The sequence below is a fragment of the Dermacentor variabilis genome, chromosome 2 (genome assembly GCF_050947875.1).
Source record: "Dermacentor variabilis isolate Ectoservices chromosome 2, ASM5094787v1, whole genome shotgun sequence".
Lineage (NCBI taxonomy): Eukaryota > Metazoa > Arthropoda > Arachnida > Ixodida > Ixodidae > Dermacentor > Dermacentor variabilis.
The window spans coordinates 46,152,215-46,163,932 of record NC_134569.1 but is presented as its reverse complement, the minus strand read 5'-3'; the positions used below and the strand labels follow the sequence as shown (position 1 = coordinate 46,163,932).

Genomic DNA, 11,718 nt, shown 5'->3' with positions numbered 1-11,718 from the left:
TGCTGCCGCAATTCACAGCAGTGGCAAGCATCAGAGATGGTGTGACAATTGCGGTAAATTCTTTACATAATGTTTAGAAGTGCTTAGACTGGAGCTACTTGCTATGGCGTGGATAGTGTGTTGGTGCACGGGAAAGGTGGCACAAACGCGAACATTGACACGAGATACAAAAATGGACGCGGACGTTGTGCACTAACAGCTGTCAGTTAATTCAACCGCTTACGCTTCTCTCTCTCTCTCTCTCTCTCTCTATATATATATATATATATATATATATATGAACGAGAGAATAAGAAAACCGAGGTCCCGATTTTTATTAGTTTTCATAAGAAGCTAGCAAACAATGACACCAAGGACATCGTAGGTGAAATTTATGTACTCTTACTAATTGAAATAAAGAAATGATAAATTAATGGAAATGAAAGTGGATGAAGAAAACGCATGGCCGCAGGTGGGGAACGAACTCACGTCTTCGCAGTATGCGTGCGATGCTCTAACCAATTGAGCTACAACGGCGCTGTTTTTCCACCCGCTTTCTTGGGTACTTATGTTTATCTACTAGAACTAAACCTGGGAATGTTAGCGAGCGCCACTCCTCAGAGCCTTGACGGCGTATGTGGAACACTCCCCTCCCCCTCCCCCCCCTTTTTTTTTGTCGCAGGCGTCACGCGCACGTGATATTTTTGGGTGAAGGCAACGGGTTAATAAACCCACACATGCTACCTGAAGGCATCAATGCTGCCGGATTCGAGCCCACGCTATGTAATGAACGAGAAGAAGGGAAACCGAGGGCCCGATTTTTATTAGTTATTTCCAGATCATTTGGGCACCAGAGCGCACTCCTCCCTACCCAGCAACGATGCCGCCCACACCATCGCTCGAGGACTAGCAAACCGAGCAACCGGACGGCTCACGCTAGGAAATGAGTATTTTAATGATTGGAAAATGTAGAGAGGTCGGCCGGATATTGGAGCATCTGGCCTGCTACTCTACGTAAGGGAAGCGGAAGAGGGGAAGAAAAACGGTCACAATGGGGGATGATAATGGGAGGAACGAAGTGAAGGACACATTACACAACTGGTATCACACGCGTGAGTCCAGGCCCGTGTCACCTAGGAAACGTGAAAATGCACGCATTGTCTCTGTCGTCTGCCAACTCTGTGGCCAAGCGCCTAGCAAGAGGTCCTCCGACAGCGGTCCACGCTAGGATCAGAGAAGGCTCGCATGGTCAGTTACCAGGAAGTAACTCAGCACTAGTTAGCCAAGGGCAGGGCACCCGCCAGCACACAAATCGCTTAACAAGCGGCAAGTAGCAGCTTGGAGGCGACTTCAGACGAACAGCTGCTCCAACCCCGTAGCCTATCACTAATACTACCCGGACCAATACTCGAATAGATTTGTAATTGAATACAATTGTAAGAAAAAAAGCGGATCTGTTACACATTATGTGGTCGTGCCCAGCGGAAAATCACACGCATCACGAAGTAAGTAATACTGAGCAGTGGGAGGTCGTATTGCTCAGCTCCGACCCCGACCTGCCGGCCAAGGTCATCAAGAGAGCTGAACAAGCCGCCCGGCCCCAAGGGTTCATGGCTGCCTAATCACAAGGTCAACCTCAATACCTTGTTTTCCAATAAAGTCTTTACTCATTCACTCATAAAAAACAGCAAGCAAACACACGAAGGACACCATACGGGAAATTACATGTACTTATGAACTGAAGTAAAGGAACGATAAATTAATGGAAATGAAAGTGGATTGAAAAACAACTGGCCGCAGGTGGGGCTGACACGTACTCGGTGACTCACAGACGGCGGTCAGAAACTATGCACAAAGCAGAATTTCGCCGAAGGCTGAGGCTATACTCAAAGCCAACGCGAACTGTTTCACCTCCGAGGAGACGGAGGAACGACATATTATATGGTTCCCGGCTCACACGTCCCCCGACACCCCCGTACCCATAACCTCAGCGAGAAGGTCCACCGCGTAGCGCGAGTTCTCACATTCTGCGCCCGCGAAGAAGGATCCTCTCTTGGGGTTGGAAATCCAACGGAGGCATCGACAGAGAGGGACAGAATGACCAGGTAATGTGATATTACAAAATTTTATCAATACTCAAGGCCTGTTTATCCGCCCCCTAACCCCAAGACAGGGCCCAAGCGGTAGACTGGAGGCAGCTACAAACAAAGACCTGCCCCAACCCCGTCCATCTCAGGAGGATATATCCGGACATCTACTCAGACGATAACTGCAAACTATGCGGCAGGGCTCACGCATCTCTTAGACACATTCTCTGGGAATGTGAGGTTATATGCAGAGAAAATGCAGTTTCCCCAGATGAAGCTACGGCGCGATGGACGGCCTTGTTGCGCAGCTGAAACCTCGAAAATCAACTATGGGCCATCCAGCAAGCCCGTGAGGCGGCGAGGAGACAGGATCTCCGGACCTCCTCGGGGGCGGCCTATAGGCCCAGGCCACGAACTTGCCGGATTGTCAATAAAGTTGTTACCACCACCAGGTGGGGACCCATCTCACGTCTTCGACGATATGCAAGATGTCCCAGCTAACTTAAGCCAGAGTTTAAAAATATGTCAATGCACTCTAAGACGACGCGACTGAATGCATGCTGCTGAATATTGTATGGAGTAAGTCACACTATATATTCTATTCTGCTTAATTGCATAATTAGTCAAGATTATTGAACCAACTTCTGTAGCAACGAAGTGAGGCAAGAAATTCCAATCAGAAAGTAGCAGAGCGCTTTGCAAAACATCCGATTAAACATTTTCCCACTTTCTATCTATTACGCATTAGTGTTTTACCGCTTACTGCAGACACGCGCGAAATACAAGAAGATACCACGTGACTCGTCTGCTTGCGCGCCGTGATAAACTCTCCGCGTACAAACAAACATAGTATTTATCCGGGTGTGCTGCCGCTGCGCCTGCTTATCGCTATCAAGAACCGCCTCGAGGGAAGCACATCGGTGGCGTGAATCGCACAGCCAAGGGCTGCGTCACTGCCCTGTCGCCTTTTAAGCGGCTGCACACCCCACTGGATGTTATGATCGTTTGTACGAGAAATTTTTGGGAGCGCTGCAATCACGACGCGCAAGTGAGCAAGTCACATGGTATTTCCTTTTTTTGTATTTCGTGGGTATCTAAAGTAAGCGGAAAAACACTAATACCTAATAGATAGAAAGTTAGGAACGGGTCAGTCAGACGTTTTGCAAAATTCTCCACAGCTTTCTAATTGGAATTCTTTGCCTAACTTCGTTGCTTCAGAAGTTGGTTAATACATTTGACTAATCATTCAATTAAGCAAAATACGAAAGATAGTGTGACTTACTCCATGCATACAATAGTCAGCAACACGTCTTAGAGGGTATCGGCAAACATATTTTTAAACTATGGCTTAAGTTAGCTGAGACACCCTGTATACATTCAACAGATAGCGAAATATCCCGTTTGTTCCATAAGATTTTTTGCTGCATCTTTGTAAAAATTAAATTAGGGGGTTTTACGTTCCAAAACCACTTTCTGATTATTAGGCACGCCGTAGTGGAGGACTCAGGAAATTACGACCACCTGCGGTTCTTTAACGTGCACCTAGAGCTAAGTACACGGGTGTTTTCGCATTTCACGCCCATCGAAATGCGGCCGCCGTGGCCGGGATTCGATACCGCGACCTCGTGCTCAGCAGCCTAACACCATAGCCACTGAGCAACCACGGCGGGCGCATCTTTGTACACGTGGTCTTTTATTATCTGTCAAATGTGTATACCGGGTGTTTCAGCGAATACTTTCAAATTTTTCAGAGGTTGCCTGATGCAGATATCACAATTATAGTTGATGGGCTTGTCTACTCGAAGAGGGGGACATTGCGTGCAGAAAAAGATGAAATGCAGAATGTAATAATTAACGAAGGTCACTAATTATCTGCTTAACTAATTAGCTTATGGCCCATGTTGCAATTTACAAATTCTAGCCGTGGAGTTCGCAAGGTGGATTCACTTGGAACGAATTTTCAAGATGAAACCAGTTTCGATATATTGATTCCCGAACTTTGCGGAGAAATGCATTGGAAGACGTCGTTCTATGCATTCAAGCCCAAAATAAACTGGAACACCAATACATTTTCCCGCAAAGTTCGGGTATTATGGCGGCCGAATTAATATCTCGAAACTGGTGTCATCCCGAGAATTCGTTCCAAGTGGATCCACCTTGTGAACTGCACGGCTAGAATTTGTAAGCTACAATATGGGCCATAAGCTAAATAGTTATACAGTTAATTAGTGTTTTTTGTCAATTAGTCGAATATGCATTTCAGTTTGTTGTGCAAGTAATGCCCGCCACTTCAAGTAAAGACCAGCTCATGGAATAGAATTGCGCTGTCTGCCACGGGCAACCTTTAAGAATTTTTGAAAGCGTTCGATGAAACACTCTATATGTATGGCGAGCGTAAGCGATTGAATAAACGGCTTTTAATGCGCAAGGTTCCTGTTTGTTTTTGTTATCTTTCGTACACACACACTTCTCTCTCTCTCTCTCTTGTTTATCGTGTTAGCGTCTGTACGTGTGCCACGTTTGAAGAACAATTATACACCCTATGGTGAGCTCTTTAATGGTATAAATCAGTAAATATATTTGCCGTTTAATGACTTCAGCCTATACACATAGCATAGCTGTAATAAACCTGGTCAGCGCGCAAGGCGTCTGCGCTTAGTAATGAGAGCAGCACTAGTTTCAACATATTTGTTCTCGCTATTAGCGACAAAATGCATTGGTGCTCCATTTGTTTTGCAGTAGTTATGTGAGAAAAAATAACCATATACTCGAGAACTATAGGCATATACTGCAACGACACAAACAATCGGGGTGCGCAGATTCAATATACGTAGAAGTCAATAAATTAGCCGTCATAGTTATGTTTCAAGTCGTTCTTCCTAAGAGTTCTTCTTTTTTTCCTTGCCAGTGTCCACTCGAGGCACTTTATTTAAAATGATCCGGTGGTCTCGAAAAGGTAGTGTTCTGCCATCATCCAGCATCCTGCTGAACAGCCACACGTACGAAGCATATGACCAAGTGTTTGCCCTGACGCGACCAGTGGTCATCGCGGTCACGTGTTCGTTGCTACAAAGGTTAACCGGTGTGACCACCGAGCATCTCATTTGCAAGCGAGAGCACGATACGCAACGCTTCGCATGCAGTTTAACTGGAAGCGTGTCGAATTTCACAGCGGGTGACGCCTCTTTTACGCTTTCTTTTTTCTTACTACAGGGTTGGCGTGAGCGCAGTCTCGTGTTTGCGCTGGGAACACCACACATATCTGCGCGAGCTTCAGCCCTGCGCCCGAGTCCATTGATCGAGCAGGCTTATTAGTCTGAGTGGTTCAGTCGATCCTGTTGCCCGTTTGTAAAGCAACCGCGACTTCTTGCAGTTCTGTGTAACGCGCGCACGTGAAGCTTCGACGACCCACCCTGAACGTCTGCTGCCGTACGAATGAGAGGGAAAACTAGCGCTGGGGATTTAGGTCCAGAAACCGGCCTCGTAGGCCGTGTTTCGAGGGGGGACAAATGGAAAAACATCTGTGCACTTAGATTTAGGTTTACGTTAAAGGATCCCAGGTTGTCAAAGCTCATCCGAACCCACCACCATGATGTCCTTCGTAATCAGCTGTGCAGTTTCATAATGTTAAACTTCACAATTTATTAAGTCAAAAGACCGTTCCGCTTTATACCATGAGACGACAACCTCGCTTTGTTGCGCTTATCGTGCTGAAAGCCGAGCCCCGACGAAGCAGTCTCTTGTGCAGAGCATCTTGCGCATATGCGTAAGCTGCAGAGCTCTATCTCCTTAGGAAACAGTTAACCATTAGGAAGGATTTGACTATATAAACTCGCTCGCAAGGTCACACAGGTCCCGCCTTAGTAGACGAAAAGAACGACTTGATAATTAAACGCCGAATATCGCGCAGGCTCCTCCGACCTCAACGGAATAAATGAGTTGAGCAACCAAAAGAGAGATAGAGAGAGAAGGTAAGGAAGACAGGTAGGAACGTTAACAAGAGTTTGTCTAGTTTGCTACCCTATGCAATTGCAGGATGAGACAGGGTCGCCAGGCAGAAGAAAAATGAAGAGAGAACGAGGGGAACTTCACAAAGAAGCTGTCCGATTTGCTACCCTGCACAGGAGGAAACGAAAAATTGAATATAAAGATAAGCGAAGGGGAAGAAAGAAGTAGGGAAACATTCTTTGTATACATACATCGCTGCTCACAATGCTTAGTTCAGCACATTTAGCTTGCAGATCATCGCTGCATTCACGTCGCATACCACGAGGCCACGCGAATTTGTGTTTAGATTTCAGCATAAGGTTTAAACAATTTCGTAAGTCGGAAATTAATTGCAAATAGACATATTTGCAAGCATAATGTGTCCATTTTCATTGCATTTATTTGAAATGATTCAAGAACGCTTCGCTAATTGCGGATTCATATAGGGGTCTTGGATCTGCCGCAATTTTATTCTTTCCCAGTCACTTCTATCCTTCCCTCTGCAGACAAATTAGGGAAGTGAAACTACGGAGATGAAATTGTGTAACAAAGGGCGTTTACAACAATTGTAAGTAACACTGTCGATGCAATTTAAGGCATCCGAAATGTTTCATTGTTTTTGAATGGTGCTAAACATGCTAACAGACGCTTGAAGATGTGAATTGAACAGTTTATGCTGCGGTTTTTATGCATAAAGGTGTTGAAATGACGATATTCACTGTGAGGAATTTTTTTCTTGTCTCACAGAAGAATATGGATGAAGTTTAGGTTAAGAACGATATGAAATTTAATGACGCTGCAATTAAAATGCATGTCGTTCTAGGCCATATCGTCATCCCTGTGTCGAAATAAAAGTTTTTCTTTTTATTGCGACAGCAATTATATGGACCCTCCAAGCAAATTTTTGCCTTCGGGGTCACTGTGAGGTTCCGAATATATTTAGGTATATGTATATTATATGCCATGCGATGCTATATGACATGCGGTGTATGCGGGTTATATTGCACCACGTCATTCTATCACTGAAGTTGCTGAGAACTCCTAGCGCCACAGCTCGCTTTTACTTAGTCAGCTTACGTTTACTTCAATTCATACTGCCACTACAGCTACGAGTCTAACATGTTGCTATCGCATTCGTTCCTTCGCCGTTATAGCGGAACTGTGATATATTTTTTAATGCAACTGTGCTTTACAGAGAAGACGTTATTGTTGCAGGATTCTGCAGAACGTACGTTTCAAACGTCGATGAAACTTCACTTAGGCCATATACACACGCACATGCACACAGAGATAGGGAGTCATATTGAGGACCAGACATCGGCACCCTCCCGAGGACTAGCCCTTCCGAGTATTCAAGAGGAGCTTTCTCACCCTCATCTGCCCTCACACTCACGTGGTGAGGTGAGGTTGAGGCGAGGATCACCTTCGAGAAGATATCTGGTGGTGAGGTGAAAGGTGAGGGAGGGTGCGGTGACGACGTGAGGTTCAATGAGGAAAAGGCGATTCATATTGTTGAACTACAGAAAAGTCACTCACGTCGTATGCGTGGTGGGTGTAATGTCTAAAGTTTTGAAGTGCGCTGGCAGGAATTTTCTCTAGCGCAGATGTACGTCGAAGGCCTTTTTTAACTGACTAATGTTATAAATGGCTGTTGATGTTAGCTGTATCTAAACCTATTGAAAACTGTAGCCACTGAAAGCGGCAACGAGAGTGTGAGGAGTGACAGCGGCTTTTGATGTCACTCTGAGACTATTTTTATTTTTCACTGATCACCACGAGTTCTTTAGCCGAAGTAAACATCCTGAAATTTACATTTTCTTGCCCTGAGTAAGTGGACAAAAAATTTGGGTGTGATGATTTTCAGACACTGATAGCGTTTGTTGACATACGAACTAAAGGAAACATCAAGATGAAGAAAAATACATGTCGGTAATTTAGCTAGAGCTCGTCTACAGTAAAACCAAAACTTGTTTGTTTTATTCTTCAGATCGCGCAAGGCAACGACAGTCGAGTGACTTTATGTACACACGTGAACAAAAGTATGCGGACCAGGGGTTGCGCGAAAAAGCCGTTTTTTTCCTCTGCCTGTGAACGCAACTTGAAACTGAGGACTGCAGTCTAAACTTGGCATTGCGAACTTTTCTATGTACGCGTTAATTCCAGTTTATGCGTGTGTTATTAATGAAGAAATTAAGGTTATTTGGCCACCCTGTGGTCCGTATACTTTTTCTCACGGGTGTACAGTAAACATTAAGTGCTTTAGGACAACCTCCACAACGTCGAGCTATTGCACTGATTCTCAAGAATATATATAAGCACAACATAATAGTTAAATAGATTAACGGTAGTTGCTTAGCATATATATATATTCATGGATTCCTACAAGTCGTCTAGTTACAAATTCCCGTAACCAGCCTGAAACATTCGACCCGAGAAGCATCGCCAGCGCTTCATTCGAAACACGACAGCACTCAGAAAATAAATTCATGCTTCACCTAGTTCGCTACCCATAGGCATGCACTATAAAAAATAATGTTTAAATAAAATAATGTATTCCGCGGCTTTTCAGTGCATTAATGTAGGATTATTTATCTACCAGCGAAGTGTAGTAGTTACTACTAAAGCTATTTAATTTTTTTTGTTACTTTGCCAACCGCTGATGTGCAACAGCTGTGGCATAAATGGAAAGCGCGACCTCATGCTTGACAAAAGCAGCATTAGTTTCTGAGCCATCGCGGCTGGCAGCCTGCACTCTGGAAAGATCAGCTTCGATAACATGCTCGCATCTTAAGTGTCATTTCGTATTTCTACAAATTTAACATCGCCGTCGGATGATTTACTGCCACGAAAAAGAGTACGAAAGCTCAATAAATTGTTATGCGGCGCTTGTGCATGAGTGCGACAACCATGCAGTTGAGTTGGAATTTGGCGAGTCGGAGTCCGATTGAGTTCGGCTGAGGAATATATATATATATATATATATATATATATATATATATATATATATATATATATATTGTTTGTGAGCCTGGGTGAGTTCTGGTTATGTTGCCGACCTAAAAACAAAGAAAAACATAGCTATAATCGCGGCGGGGACGGCAGTATGATACTGGATACATGACACGCGTGTACAAGAAAGAAAGAAAAAAATAAAGAAAGAGATCAAGCCCGGGAATACGCGGCTCTGCACCGCAACTGCGATTTGTCTCCTGACCACAAATAGGTGACTATTTCTCACCGCCCCGTTTCAAAGGGAATGCCAATAAATTATTATCATCATCATTTTCATGCGTCGAAAAGGCTTTCGCGCGCTCCGGTATACTGTTGCTGCGGCTTGAACGAGGAGATAAAAACAGGATGTTGCACTGCTATACGATCCCTTACTGATTAGGAAACGATGGCTGAAGGTGTACGAGGGGCCAAAGCGCGTGCTGGCGGCCATTTATTCTCAAGTGCGTTATTGTTTTTTCCTGCACAGATGCTCCCACTACTGTCACGTGGGTATGTAGAAGTTGTATATGTATGTGAGAGCTCAGCATTAGACGGGTAGAAAGTATGAACAGCCACCGATGGCTCCTTTCTTCGGCTTTTTGATCTACCTATATATTGTTGGCTTTGTTAATGAAAGAACAAACCTAACTCACAGGACTAAGTGTGCTAATCCAAAGGCAGATATTCGAGGTGAGGTGTCACTGAGACTGCAAACACACAATGGATGTTTCAGCTAAGGCAAAGCAAACTTTAGGAAAGGTTTCATTGTGTACTGAAGAGAGAACATGTGTTCTGCTGTGTGCATTTACGTGCCTTTTACTGTTGCGTGCCGCAGTTTCATGGTTGAATGGAGCGAGAAACTGCGCGAATCGTGAAATGATAAATTATGAGGTCATTTACTCGTTCATTAGTACATTATAGCTGCCTCCCAAGCAGGTCTTATCATAATTATGAGTATTGGGATTGAAATGTTAATTACACCGAACACATAAATCCGCGTGTCTGCTTACGGCATGCTTATTTTATTCATTTTAGGAAAAAAATTCGCTGCGGCTTAGCTCAGCTAATCCTGCATATGCAAAGCGAGAGCTTGGTTTAGCCTGGTTAAGTCTTGGTTTCACTTGGTTAACCCTTGATTTAGCTGTAATTGTTATACTTAGGTATACAATTATCGTTAAGTTAAGTGTGACGGCTGTTCCTAAGTCGGTGGCTAGACATTACTGTGATTACGCTTGGGTAGACACCCATCTGTAATTACTTTGTTTAGCGCAAAACAACGGACACAAGAAAGACGACAGGATCGTTGTCCGTTGTTTTGCGATAAACAAAGTAATTATGGATTCGCACCAACTATCCCGCCAACACATTGTGCTGAACTAGACACGCACCGTTCGACGGTGGGACGCCTGTTGTGCCACAGGGAAAACGCAAGTGCTAGACATGCAAAGAGACACCGCGAATATGCGCAGCGTCGAAGCACAAACGGACAGGGCACGAACGCGGTCGCTACATTGATCTCGACGGTGCGACGCCTGTTGCACTCCGCACCCTCTCCAGTGAAGCATCTCGCCGGGCAATATCTGTGAGGTGGTCAGACACCGCTTGGCGACCACGGCTCAAAGCCTCCTGCTCCCACGCAACTCTCAGAGAAGACGGCCCGGCCTCGTTCTCATCCATGGCCAAGCTCGCATACTTAACGCGTTCTTAAACGCGTTCTTAAACTTTCTCGGTTAAGGATCTCAAACATTTGTTGAAATTCGTCCCCAGTGTTGCTCAACAGAACAATGTCATCTGGGAACGGAAGGATTTCTAGATATTTTTTGTTCATAGAGAGAGAGAGAGAAATGCAAAGGAAAGACAGGGAGGTTAACCAGAGATTCTCTCCGGTTGGCTACCCTGTAGTGGGGGAGGGGAAAGGGGATGCAATAGGTGAGAAAGAAAGAAGGATAAAAAAGAAAAAAAAAAAACCTAAGCACACACACACGCACGTACACACGAGCTATTTCTGTGGGCACTGTCACGCAGCCCACAAAGGCATTCCTAGTCTTACGCAGTGTCACCGTACAGTCCTATGCCACATAGTGTAATGTCACAATTTGTCAGAAAGTCCCGTGTCTTTCAAATATCGCAGCAGCGCCTTCATAGCGGATCGCGCTGATGTTCGCGTAGGCCAGGTACCAAGGATCTTGTTTTCTGCCATTGGGCGCTTGTCCAGTTTGTCTAAGGTGGCTGAGAGGACAGTTCTTTGTGGGTTAAAACGAGAGCACTGACAAAGAAGATGCTCGATCGTTTCGTAGCACCCACAGAAGTTCCCATCCTCACTACTAAGCCTATAGTCTAATAGTTTGAATACTTCTTCTAAGCATGCAGTGAATATTATTGGAGGAATTGTCTCCTTGTCTGATCCTTTTCTTGATAAGTAACTTCTTACTCTTCTTGTGGAGAACCAAGGCTGTTGTGGAATCTTTGTAGATATTTTCCAAGACATTCACGTGTGCCTCCTCTACTCCGTGATTACACAGTGATTCTATGGCTACTGATATCTCTAATAATCAAATGACTTTTCATCATCTATGAAAGCTGTATAGGGAGGTTGATTGTGCCCTGTAGATTTCTTAATTACCTGATTGATGACATGGATGTCGTCTGTTGTATAATGCCCTTCCTGAAACCA

General features: G+C 44.6%; 1 protein-coding gene across 2 annotated transcripts in view; it reads left to right on the top strand.

Annotated features, from left to right (window-relative positions):
• The first annotated feature begins 2,763 nt into the window (after positions 1–2,763).
• The window catches only part of LOC142571760 (uncharacterized), a 58,273-nt gene continuing 49,318 nt past the window's right edge, over positions 2,764–11,718 (top strand). The window contains exon 1 of one of the 2 annotated variants that reach the window (XM_075680340.1): positions 2,764–3,130. In XM_075680340.1, the coding sequence (XP_075536455.1) occupies positions 3,128–3,130 (3 nt within the window). In that variant the 5' untranslated portion in view covers positions 2,764–3,127. The remainder of the gene's footprint in view (positions 3,131–11,718) is intronic. The other variant, XM_075680339.1, reaches the window with a different exon arrangement.